At 43.3% G+C, this 13,446-nt stretch overlaps 1 protein-coding gene across 2 annotated transcripts in view; it reads left to right on the top strand.

Annotated features, from left to right (window-relative positions):
• LOC309395348 (nuclear receptor ROR-beta-like) overlaps positions 1-13,446 on the top strand; it is a 62,312-nt gene that overhangs the window by 43,823 nt on the left and 5,043 nt on the right. For both annotated transcript variants that reach the window (XR_014175887.1, XM_081959505.1), the window contains exons 4-9: positions 169-582; positions 6,102-6,223; positions 7,334-7,466; positions 8,419-8,526; positions 10,483-10,593; positions 12,136-12,248. Coding sequence is in view for 1 of the 2 variants with exons in the window: in XM_081959505.1 (XP_081815631.1) it covers positions 169-582; positions 6,102-6,223; positions 7,334-7,466; positions 8,419-8,526; positions 10,483-10,593; positions 12,136-12,248 (1,001 nt within the window). In the remaining variant the exon portion in view is untranslated. The remainder of the gene's footprint in view (positions 1-168; positions 583-6,101; positions 6,224-7,333; positions 7,467-8,418; positions 8,527-10,482; positions 10,594-12,135; positions 12,249-13,446) is intronic.

Raw genomic sequence — 13,446 nt, 5'->3', positions numbered from 1 at the left:
GGTGAGATTCGAACTGCCAAATTGCAGGCAGCCGGCAGGCAGCAGAAATAGCCTGCAGTACTGCATTCTAGCCACTGTGGCTCCCTAAAACGGTATATAAGTCTTAAGCGCTACTGCTATCCTCACGCTTGGTTTTGCTTTCTTTGCTTTGCCCTAATCGGCTTGCAGCAGTAAAGTTTGGCCGCATGTCGAAGAAGCAGCGGGACAGCCTCTATGCCGAGGTCCAGAAGCACCAACAAAGCCAAGAACAAAGCGTGGGGACCAAGGAGGACCCAGAGACCTTGTCGAGGGTCTATACCACCAGCGTGAGCAGTGGACTCTCTGATCTGGATGACATCTCCATGTTGTCGGACAGCTTCCTCTTTGATTTTCCCCTGAGCCCCGACGGGAACAGCAGCTACTACAACCTGGATCTCCTGACCTCAGCCCAGCCGTCGCCCGACCAGTCCAGCATAGACGTCAGTGACACCAAATTCATTAAACAGGAGTCCATCTACGAGCTCATGTTGGAACCTAGCCTCTTTCCTCATGGCCCCCTTGAAAGCAGCGCCTTGACTTCGGACATTTCAGTGATGGAAATGGGTTAGTATAATACTCTCTCTGCTTGCGGCAGCCAAATCTCTTCCAGCACGTAGGAGGAGAGACAAAGGCCACTGCTAGCCATTATAGAGGCTGCCAGCGTTATCCATGCTGTATCAGCACCTGTTGCCTTCTCTCTCTCTCTCTCTCTCTGCGTTCATGCATGCTTCTAGTCCTGATTGTTTCTTTGACCCTTTAACAATTTTAAAAGAGTTAAGCTATTTGCAGCACAAGTACTGGAAATAATCCAAAACCCACGGATTAATTGTTCTAACTGTCAGGAAAAGACTCCAGAGCTATCTCTGACTATAGCAATAGGACTTAGACTTATATACCACTTCACTGTGCTTTTACAGCCCTCTCTAAGTGGTTTATAGAGTCAGCATATTTGCCCCCAACAATCTGGGTCCTCATTTTACCCACCACGGAAGGATGGACGGCTGAGTCAACCTTGAGCTGGTGAGATTTGAACTGCTGAACTGCAGCTAGCAGTCAGCTGAAGTAGCCTGCAGTACTGCACTCTAACCACTGCACCACCTCGGCTCATATTTGCTAGAAGTCAGTAGTGCAAATTTCTTGCACTTTGAGGTGGGAAATATCTAAAAGCCATTGTCTGGGCTATCAAATGGAGCAACCTTTTTTTAAAAAAAACCCCACAGTGTCAGGCCTGCCTCCATTCAAAACCCCAAAAAGGAAAACCCTCAACTCCATTGAGATAGAGAAGAGGTACTTTTACTGAGTTTGAAATGATGGCAGCGGAAGCAAAGCAAGATCTGATTCAACAGGTGCGAAAGTTACAGATTGAAAGTTTCCCCAAGTCCCTCCCCCCAGGCCCCAGTGCTGAGAGTCCAATCAACATCCAGTATGATGTTGTGTGAAGCTCATCTTCGGGTATGTCACCCAATCCTAGGATGGCTGGCCTTGGCAGGGTGTACACAACTCCACTCAGCAGCACCATAATTCTTGAGAGCAACCCTCCCTTTCAGTTCACATGGGACTTCACCACACCAGCTCACTTCCCAAACCCAAATGCCATGCCTCCCCCCCCCCCACACATTACTATGGCAGCCGAGAGAAAGCATGCTGCAGAGTAGAACCCCATGCTGGAGATCCGGCTGACACACAGAATACACTATATTGCCAAAAATATTCGCTCACCCATCCAAATAATCAGAATCAGTCTCTCCCATGGCCACATGGGTATAAAATCAAGTACCTAGGCATGCCGACTGTTTTGACAAACATTGGTGAAAGGAGGGGTCGCTCTCAGGAGCTCAATGAATTCCAGCGTGGAAGTGTGATAGGATGCCACCTGGGCAACAAATCCAGTCGTGAAATTTCCTCGCTCCTAAATATTCCACAGTCAACTGTCAGCTGTATTATAAGAACGTGGAAGTGTTTGGGAACGACAGCGACTCAGCCACGAAGTGGTAGGCCACGTAAACTCATCCAACATCAGTGTGTGACCTCCCAAATGCGCTTCTGGAAGAAGGGTCAAAAATTCCCATAAACACACTCCTGAACCTTGTGGACAGCCTTCCCAGAAGAGTTGAAGCTGTTATAGCTGCCAAGGGTGGACCGACGTCATATTGGACCCTATGGATTAGGAATGGGATGTCACTTACAGTAAGTTCATATGCGAGTAAAGGCGGGTGAGTGAATACTTTTGGCAATATAGTGTATTTCCTAAGCCCATGATGGCGAACCTATGGCATGCATGGCCAGAGGTGGCACACAGAGCCCTTCCTGTGGGTATGTGCACTGTCACCCCAGGAGCCAGCTGGTTGTCGGTTTTCTAAGGCGCACATGCACCCCAGCCAGCTGGTCATCAGGTTTCTGCCACTCTGTGCCCAAAAGGTTTGCCATCACATGTCCTAAGCTAACCACGTTGCATCATTAACCTGCTCACTAAGGCCAGATCACCAAAGAATTAAATATAATCTCTGAACTGTCCCGTTTGAGACTGATTGCATATGCATTGAACTGGTTGCAAGTAGTTTAGTCGAGCGTAACAAGCAATTACAGGTAGCCCCCAATGTGTCTGACCATAATTGGTCATAAATGAACCTGGAATTGCAGTCAGAAATCATGGCAATTGTTAAGCAGGTTACCATGTGACTACGCCCAATTTTATGACCCTTTTGTGGCAGTTGCGAAGCAAGACACTCTCATAAGCAAACAAATGTGGTGGTTTCTCAAGAGAACATTGTGCTCACTAAACAAACCCATGGTACTCAATGGGTGTTTTTTGCCAGAAAGTAGAAGTAAACACTGGAAATCAGCAAAGCCTGCCAACAATCGCAGTCAAATGACTGTAACACTGCAACTGGCCATACAGGTGAGCTAGTTGCCAAGCACCTGAAATGCGATCGTATGACCATGGGGGGGGGGGGGGAGCATTGGAACTCGGGAAGCAAGTCATAGGTAGCTCTGGTGAAGTCCGTCGTAACTTCAAACAGTCTCTAAGCAGCCGGTCGTTAAGCAAGGAGTACCAATACACACAACAGGGACAGAGTTGGTGAGTGCAACTGCATGCACATTCCTGCAGCATTTACAAGGAGATTGTGGTCTGGCCTGAGAGAGTGATTATCAAAACCCCAAAACAGAACATGGGTAATTATAGTCCCCAATAGTTCAAAAGTCCAGTTGTCCAGAAGATTGATCAGCTGGTCCAGGGTGAAATTGTTGAGGCTCAGGATGGAAATGGAATAACAAATGCAGGAACAAGAGAGTCGAGGTTGGTGCAGGTGGTTCTTACAGTGAAGATGCCAACTGCCAGTGGGTAATGTAATATCTAACACCTAGGCAAGATGGGCAGCATGCAAGTCAGGAAGGAAGGAAGGAAGGAATGGAATGGAATGGAATATATGGTAGAATAGGAATTGAATTGAATTGAATTGAATGCTTTATTGGCCAAGTGTGATTGGCCACACAAGGAATTTTTCCTTGATGCATATGCTCTCAGTGTACATAAAAGAAAAGGTACATTCGTCATGAATCATAAGGTACAACACTTAATGATAGTAATAGGGTATAAATAAGCAATTAAATCATCATCAATATAAATTGTAAGGATGCAAGCAACAAAGCTACAGTCATACAGTCGTAAGCGGGAAGAAATGGGTGATAGGAAGGATGAGAAGATTAATAGTAATAGTAATGCAGACTTGGTGAATAGTTTGGTAGTGTTGAGGGAATAATTTGTTTAGTAGACTGATGTCATTCGGGGGAAAACTCCTTGTGTCTAGTTGGTCTGGTGTTCAGTGCTCTGGAGGAGAGAGAAAGAAAGAAAGAGAAAGAAAAAAGGAAGGAAGGAAGGAAGGAAGGTGGTGTGTATATCAGGCCTTGGAGACAGGCAAAGTGAAGAAACAGATAAGCTGGGATTCCAGAATGCAACTTCATTGTTGTATCTTAAGTTGCTTTCTGTCCCATCTTATAATGAACAGCAATCAAGCAGAGTTATTTTTAACTTTCTCTCTCGCACTCTCTTCTGTCTCTGGACTGGGTGATCTCTTCTGCAAATCCCTCCTTAATGGCTTTCCTTAAAGTCAGCTCTAAATCCTTTTAAAGTTGGTCTCTTGGCTAAGCTCTTCAGAGTTTCCAATGTGCCCTCCAGCTGGGTGATCTTTCAGAACAGAGTTTGAAAAGCCTTGGCAGTTTGAAGATGTGTGGACTGGCTGGGAAATTCTGGGAGTTGAAGTCTACACATCATCAAGTTGCCAAGGTTGAGAAACCTCTCTCTCTCCTACCTGCTGCAGTTGATCTCCTACCAGATCTTCTGGATCAAGCCTCACTACCTCTGAATCAGAGGAGGCCAATGCAACATCCCCAAAAGATGGCCAATGCCTGATTTGGAAGAAATGCCTTCGGAGCAGAGATCTTGAATTTAATTCCTGAGATCTTCCACCAGTTATACCTGATGGGAAAGACACTTGTGAAACATCCTGAAGATGCAGCTAATCAGAATAGATAATGCTAATAACTGACCTGATGTTCTCCTTGACTTCTGCCTAAATCCATTTATCTTTGGTGTTTAACATCAGCTCATCTTTTTATTGCAGTATCTGATTGCAGTAAGGCTCTACATTTAGGCAAGAAAAACAAAATGCAGAGGTACGGTACATGTGGTACCTTGCTCAATAGTAGTAACTGTGAGAGGGATCTTGGAGTACTAGTGGACAACCATTTAAATAGGAGCCAGCCGTGTGCAGCAGCTGCCAAACTGGATACGTCTGGTTTAATGAAAAGAAGGACTAGGGGAGACATGATAGCAGTGTTCCAATATCTCAGGGGTTGCTACAAAGAAGAGGGAGTCAAGCTATTCTCCAAAGCAGCTGAGGGTAGAACAAGAAGCAATGGGTGGAAACTAATCAAGGAGAGAAGCAACTTAGAACTGAGGAGAAATTCCCTGACAGTTAGAACAATTAAATCAGTGGAACAGAAGTTGCCTCCAGAAGTTGTGAATGTTCCAACACTGGAAGTCTTTAAGAAGATGTTGGATAGCCATTTTTCTGAAGTGGTGTAGAGTTTCCTGCCTAAGGGTTAGACTAGAAGACCTCCAAGGTCCCTTCCAACTCTATTATTCTATATTATTCTACAGTGTCTAAGCGTACTCAGTTACTTAGTCATGTAACTGTAAGCAATTATCACACAGTAATTAGTGGGATCATTCCTGCCTCCATCCCCTACCCCTTCCTTCTCTGTCTTCCCCACATTCCATACTTGGCATGCAGAGGTGCCAAATATTTTGTGCTTCTGAGTTTATGACATGACATGACATAATCAGGATGGGTTATGCTGGATAGATGTTGGAGTTTAAACCTAGTAAAATGTTGCTTTCTGACTCATACAGTTAGATACTGTAATCAAAAGATGAGCTCAAAGTGGCAAACATATCCAACACATCTTCCTATTTCCCTACAACAACAACCCTGTGAGATGGGTTGGGCTGTGAGAGATTGACTGGCCCAAAGTCACCCAGCTGGCTTTCATAGGTAAGGCAAGTCTTAATCTCATGGTCTTCCGCTTTCTAGCCTGGTCCCTTCTTAACCACTAGACCAAACTGGCTTTATATGCATATATTTTTTCTAATTTCATGTTCAGTTCCAGGATATTTCTTTTGGGTTGGTTGAAATACTCATCTAAATCCATTCATAAAAGACTCCCAAAACAATGAATGAGTCAATAGGAATCAGTGAATCAATCAATGCAACAAATCAATTAATGGAGATTGCAGATTAACAGAGTTGGAAGGGACCTTGTAGGTTATCTACTCCAACCCTCTGCCCAAACAGAGACCCTATACCATATCTGAGAAATGGCACTCCAATCTCTTCTTGAAAGTCTCAAGTGATCATGTGACCTCGGGACACTGCAAAACCAGGAGGTTGGTTTTTCTCAAACAGTCTTAACAGTACGGTGATTTACGTATGACCCTTGTGAGACAGTCAGAGCTGCCAAATAATTTTCTAATTTGGCGACAGAGCACAATGCTTAAAAGTCTTTGTATGTTGTATTGCCAGAGCGCCTAGCCCAGAATGTGGTGAAGTCGCACCTTGAGACATTGCAGTACACCAGCGAGGAGCTGCAGCGGTTCGCCTGGGCGCTCTACTCTCAGGAGGAGATAAGGACTATGCAAAACACGGTAAGTATCTCCTGCAAGATTAGGTTAAGTATCCCTTTGTGAAATTCACGAAGAATTAATCTGAGCTACTAGTGCAGAGGTGGGAAACTATGTGGTTGGAGAAGAAGATACGACAACATACTGATTTGAAACCCGAAATATTTTTGCTGGGGTTTTTACCAGAAACTTATAGTAAAGAAAATGGATATTTGATTATCCCAGTAATAACAGCAGCTAGGATTGTATTTGCACAACACTGGAAAAGTGAAGAGATTCCTATGGATGAGAATGCGATTAGGAAAATATTAGAATGTGCAGAAATGAATAGGTTAACACTTGCAATTAAAAAGAAGGCACAAATGGAATATTATATCATATGGGAACTATTCTACCGATGGTTAGAGAACAAATATGAAAGTTAGAAATGAAAGTAGATTAGTGAAATATAGAAAATATATTAATAGAGTTAAAGAAGTCAAGAAGAAGATTGTTATAGTATCAGATATGTTATGTGTATCGGTATTAAGTCATGAGCAGAAAATAATGAATATGATTGTAAATTCTAATTGTTATTGCATAAAATATTTGTACCCAGACAACACACAGTTTAATGGAAGATGGATTGTTTGTATTAAAATTATTTATATATATATATATATATATAAATATATATTTGTTTTCGTAGATTTTCACGGGTGTAGGTATGCTGGTTTTGTTGTATTCGGGTCTTTTCCCGTGTAAGGTTGAGATTGTCTTTGCAACGTTTCGGCAGGATCTCACCTGCCATCTTCAAGCAATGTGGGCTTAAAAGCCCACATTGCTTGAAGATGGCAGGTGAGATCCTGCCGAAACGTTGCAAAGACAATCTCAACCTTACACGGGAAAAGACCCGAATACAACAAAACCAGCAAAAATATATATGTATATATATGTATGTATGTATGTATGTATATACATATGTTTTCGTAGATTTTCACGGGTGTAGGTACCCGAATACAACATACATACATACATACATACATACATACATACATACATACATACATACATACATAAATAATCACTTGCGTATCATCAAGCATTCAACATTATTCATGTTAATGGACATTTCTCCCATCTGTGACTCTGCAGAACTGTGAGGTGATGTGGCAAGAATGTGCCGTCCAGATCTCCAATGCTATCCAGTACATTGTGGAGTTCGCCAAGCGCATTGATGGCTTCATGGAGCTGTGCCAGAATGACCAAATCATTCTTCTCAAAGCAGGTAAGGGTGTCGGGGTTATGTTTGTTTAGATCAGGGTTTCCCAACTTTTAAGATGCATGGACTTCCAGCTCCCAGAATGGCCAAGATTGAAAACATGGTTTGGATTTTGGGGTTAGGGATTGTTTAGATCAGGGTTTCCCAACCTTAAGATGCCTGGACTTCCTAACCCTGGCAATGTTAAGACATGCTGGCTGGGGAATTGTAGGAGTTGGAAGACCACATGTCTTAAAGTTGCCAAAGTTGGAAACCCTGATTTGGATGTTCTTCAAGAAATGAAAGAAACTGGGGGTAAAGTGTCAACGGGCATTTTGTGGGGCATCAAAAACAAGCCAAGATTGGATTATGCCCATGTGAGTGAAACCCTAATCTTTGTGGAGGAGGAAAAGTAGATCAGATCACTTGTAGAAGGAAGCTTCCGTTCTGTTTCTTCTCCAAGGACACATATGAGTGGACAAGTCAATGCAACCTTGATAGACATTTTTGATAAAACCTCCAGCATCTCGTTACTGGGTAGGCGGGGGGGGGATTCAAATTGTCAAGGAAAGGGAGCAGAAATGGGGGTTGGAGACACCTTTGCCCCATGTTACTTACTGCTGAAATTTACTACTTCATCGCTTGAAGTAGCTAATAGTCTAAGATACCTCTAACCTCCTCCTTTTCTCCCTTTTTTTTTGGCTTTATCTTCTGCTCCATCCACTCCTTTCCTCTGGCTTCAATTCTTCACCATTTCACATTTTTAATTACATGTGCCATTATTATTAATTAATAACACGGAATTGTACATGTGGACTTGGTGGGTGGACTTCTTTTTCTCTACTTCCCCCCCCCCCTCCCTTTTTCCTTATTCTTCTTCTTGCTCTTTTGGAAATATCCATCCTCCCTCCCTCCCTCCCTCCCTCCCTCCCTCCCTCCCTCCCTCCCTTCTTCTTTTGCTACCCTTGGTCTTCCTCAGGTTGTCTAGAGATTCTCCTCATCCGAATGACGCGGGCCTTCAACCCATTGAATACCACCGTACTTTTTGCAGGAAAATATGGCGGGATGCCGATGTTTAAGTCACTTGGTAAGAGAGCCGGGGGGAGGGGGGGCCTTCTGAAGATGCAAATGAGACATTCTGATTTGATTGGTGGCCATCTTGGTACGGTCATGTATTGCGATCCTAACCTCTTTCTGGCTAAAATGAGGGGAATTAGATTTACCATCAAGAAGGGTGGAAATTTGAGGGAGGGAAAGAGAAATTCATGAAACAGCTGATATATTCATCATGTTTATACTAATCTGCTGGGAAATTACAGTATATATAATATATTGGCTGTGCTCACACACCACAGGATGTCCGCAGGAGGCGTGAAAGCAGCCAAAATGGCAGCTGTGCAATTGAAAGCCATCTGTGTTGCGTGTTTTTGTGTGATGCACATAAAAGGGAGTACAGCCTTGATTGTATACAGTTGTGGCTACCATATTGATCAGTGGTGAAATTCAATTTTTTTTATTACCGGTTCTGTGGGCGTGGCTTGGTGGGAGTGGCAGGGGAAGCATACTGCAAAATCTCCATTTCCTCCCCCCTCCAGGGGAAGGATACTGCAAAATACCCATTATCACCCTACTCTGGGTCCAGCCAGAGGTGATATTTGCTGATTCTCCAAACTACTCAAAATTTCCGCTACCAGTTCTCCAGAACCCATCAGGACCCGCTGGATTTCACCCCTGATATTGATGTTTTTGACTCCCCCTCCCTGCAGACACCCAAATGAAAGAGCCAGCCGTTGGATTAGCAGAACGGGTTAAGCTTGGCTAGGTTAACCGTTTAGTTTTTGCATGGTTTAGCACTTTGTGCAAACCTTCACTTGTTAACGTTTATGGTTTTATTCAGTAACCAGGATATAGTTTGTATTCTATGAATGAGCACCTTTCCTAACTTTCTGATTGCTTCTATATATGCTCTTTCTCACTGTATGTGTGTACGTGCATGTTTGAGTACATACAATAATGTACTCAATAGAATTGGAATAATAGAATCAGAAAGCAACTAGAATAGAAGCAACTATTTCTTTCAAACATTGGAAGAAATGTTGCAACATTTGGGTGTTTTTTTTAAAATTAAAAGAACAGGTGGATAAATTAGACCACCAGAAAATTATGCATCGAGGCAAGTGCAGAGGGAAACAAAATTATGGATTGAGAAAATAAATGGGAAAGGTTTTCCTCCCCTTCTCAAGACAATAAAACCCACTGGACTCATTTAATGAAGATGAATGTTGGGAGATCCAGGATAAGAAAAGATCTCCCCCTTTTGCATTGTGTAGAACAGAACAAAACAGAACAGAATAGAATAGAATAGAATAGCAGAGTTGGAAGGGACCTTGGAGGTCTTCTAGTCCAACTCCCTGCTCAGGCAGTAAACCCTATGCTATTTCAGAGAAATGAGTGCCCAATCTCTTCCTAAAAACTTCCAATATTGGAGTACTCACAACTTCTGGAGGCAAGTCGTTCCACTGATTACCAGTAATTGTTCTAACTCTCAGGAAGTTTCTCCTTAGTTCTAGGTTGCTTCTTTCCTTGATTACTTTCCGTCCTGTGCTTCTTGTCCCACCCTCAGGTGCTTAGGGGAATAGCTTGACTCCCTTTTCTTTGTGGCAGCCCCTGAGATATTGGAACACAAAGCCTTTAGAAGTTTTGGAATTTTCTAACTAAAGCCGTATTGGTAGTCCCTCAGCAGTTTTGAAACAGGCATTGGCTAGCTGCATGGACAATCAGTCTGTCAGTTGGTTGTAACTATAGCTCCTTTGTGAGAAAAACCAGTGACTGAAATAAATAAACTTGAAAAAAGTTTAATATATAAGTAGCGCAGTCTTTTAACATAATATTAAATGAGCTATTTGGAAAGATACTTCTCTAGACTTTAAAACAATTGCAGTGCTGCAGAACTATTAGGTGTTAGTGCATACGTTGATTTGAAAATAAGAAATTATCCAACGTCATGTTCAAATCCCAGGTAAATGGCTCCTTGTTCTCTTAGGTTGTGATGATTTGATCAGCTCCATCTTTGAGCTGGGGAAGAATCTTTGCCGACTGCAGCTGTCCGATGAAGAAGTAGCACTCTTCACTGCTCTTGTCCTGTTCACACCAGGTATGTGATCAAAAGGGGAAGGGGGAGAAACACTGGATTAACATTTGTCATTATCCAAAATGAATCGATATCTGGTTTATCCAGCAGCATCGACATTTTATTCCTCTTTAGCCAGTGATGACAGCTGTTTCCTACTGTAGAGTTTACAGAGTTAACACCTGGCTGAGTCAGGATTGTCTATTCTCCAGGTACATAGCTTGGACTTTACATGTTTGGAACCAATTCTCATTAGTTCCCATCCTGTGTCCAGTAGACAAACAACATTAGAAAACCAGTTATCGGCCATTCCTTGTGTGGAATTATGGTTGCAAACATAGAAAATTTCCTCCTGAATCCGTGTTGAATAAAGTTGGCTTCTCTTGACTAGAAGTGACTCTTGAGGGTCTCAGGCACTGAGGATGCGCTACCATAAATCCTTTGCACATGAATTTGGTCAAGCATTGTTCCAAGGAATAGTTGTTCTTGGTACCAGTGGTGGAGTCTGCAGCAAAGAAAGATTTGTATCTTTCAAAATTTATTATTTTTCTCTCCCATACCCCTCACTTCCAGTCTGGAGTTTCTCAGAATGCTTGGACTCTGCTTTTACAGATAGTTCTGAGCAAATAGTTCTAAATTGTTCTTTGGGGATACATTTAAAGAACATCCTCTCCCCCCACCCCCAGATCCAGCCACTGTTCATCTGCTTCACTCCAGCACCAGTCTTAGATGGTCATTGGTTGTCACAGTTTTGTGGCAGCCATCTTTGGCTGCCTCTTCTTCTTGCCATGGCTGAGAGGGAAAGAAAACCCCGGGGTTCCAGGAGAGCTGCGACTCTCTTCGACCTCACAGGGTGCCCCTCTTTGCTTCACCACCCCTCCAAGGTGGCTTTGGCCCCTCACGAAGCCCACAAACAGGAAGAACTCAGCACAGGGGACGGAGCTCTGCCCTCCTGCGTCTGAAAAATGCTGTGATGTCAACCAGAAGTCCCAGCAAAGAAAGATTTAATTAGGATGAAATACAACACAGAGTTTATTGGGCCTAAAGATCGGCCATATATGGTCGACTTGTCTCGTAGACCATTTCCACCAGATCTTTCAAGATTTCTTGGAATCAACCATTGTAATTCTAGTTCAAGTGAAGGGCATCAGGTTGGGTAACATTTCTTGGGGGACGGTTAATATGTGCTCTGCCTTATTAACGTCCTGTGCAACATGTGCTCACATGTGTACACGTATTCTCTCTCACACACATATTCACAGTCTGGGCTTAAACATTGGTTTTAATTATGTTTTCTTTTTCTGAACAAGCCACAATAGTTGGGTTTCCATGTCCCCACAAGCCATAAATCATGTTTTACCAGTTAAACTGGATTACAGCTAGGTCTAAAATAAACAAATAATATTATGCCTTAATGCCATTTGGGCACCTTGTGAACCTCATCTCATATACATCCATGCTTTCTACAGAATATGTGTCACAATTGAAAATAACAGAAAGCAGGTTTTCCCCCCCTGCAATTTTGCAATTCTAAAAAAAACACCAACATGTGCTGTCCTTTTTCAGATCGGCCTTGGCTCTCTGAGTCCAAAAAGGTACAAAAACTCCAGGATAAATTCTATATGGCTCTCCAGCACGAGATTCAAAAGAAAAATGCCAATGAAGATAGGCTTTCCAAGGTAAATTTCAAAGAATTAAATGGGAAGGAAGCAGACCAGGAGTGGGCTTCAAAATTTTTAGCAAGGGGTTCTCTGCCTGGTTGCTGGGTGGGCATGGGTGTGGTGGGTGTGGCCTAGTTGGCCTCCTGTACCATGGCGGGGGGGAGGGGGAATTTTTGCCCTCCCCAGGCTCTGGAGACTTTCCTGGAGCCTCCGGGAGGGCAAAAATGGCCTCCCCAAACTCCGGAGGCCCTGTGGAGGCCAGAAATGGGCTTCCCGAACTTCCGCTACGCCTGTTTTTCACCCTCCCTGAGCCTTCGTGTGCACTTACCTGCATTCAAAACGGGCCGTGTGGGGACTCCTGGGAGGGGCAGGGTGGAGTGGGTGGGATTTGGGGGTTCTCCAAACTGCACAGAATCTTAGCTAGAGGTTCTCCCGAACCCCTGAAAACCCCCAGCAGCCCACCCCTGAGACACACTAATACATAAGAGAAACGTATTGATACACACTAGGGCTAATTCCAAGATTTCCAAACACTCAATAGGTATTGAGTGTTAATACCACTTTATAATGCCTTGGTAAGGCCACACTTGGAATACTGCATTCAGTTTTGGTCGCCACGATGTAAAAAAGATGTGGAGACTCTAGAAAGAGTGCAGAGAAAAGCAACAAAGATGATTAGGGGACTGGAGACTAAAACATATGAAGAACGGTTGCAGGAACTGGGTATATTTAGCTTAAGAGAAAGAAGGATTAGGGGAGACATGATAGCAGTCTTCCAATATCTCAGGGTTTGCCGCAAAGAAGAGGGAGTCAAACTATTCTCCAAGGCACCTGAGGGTAGAAAAGAAGCAATGGGTGGAAACTAATCAAGGAGAGAAGCAACTTGGAACTGAGGAGAAATTTCTTGACCGTTACAATACAATACAATAGTAGAGTTGGAAGGGACCTTGGAGGTCTTCCAGTCCAACCCCCTGTTAAAACAATTAATCAGTTGAACAGCTTGCCTCCAGAAGTTGTGAATGCCCCAACACTTTGGGGAAGTCTTTAAGTCTTTAAGAAGACTTAAGAAGATGTTGGATAGCCATTTGTCCGAAATGGTATAGCAGGGGATTGGACTAGAAGACCTCCAAGGTCCCTTCGAACTCTGCTATTGTATTGTATTGTATTGTATTGTATTGATGAGAAAGTTAATTAAACGTAGGGAGCTCAAAACAAA

Source organism: Natrix helvetica (genome assembly GCF_964273705.1).
Source record: "Natrix helvetica genome assembly, chromosome: 1".
Lineage (NCBI taxonomy): Eukaryota > Metazoa > Chordata > Lepidosauria > Squamata > Natricidae > Natrix > Natrix helvetica.
Note: the sequence above shows the minus strand (reverse complement) of the source record. Positions and strands in the feature narration are given on the sequence as shown.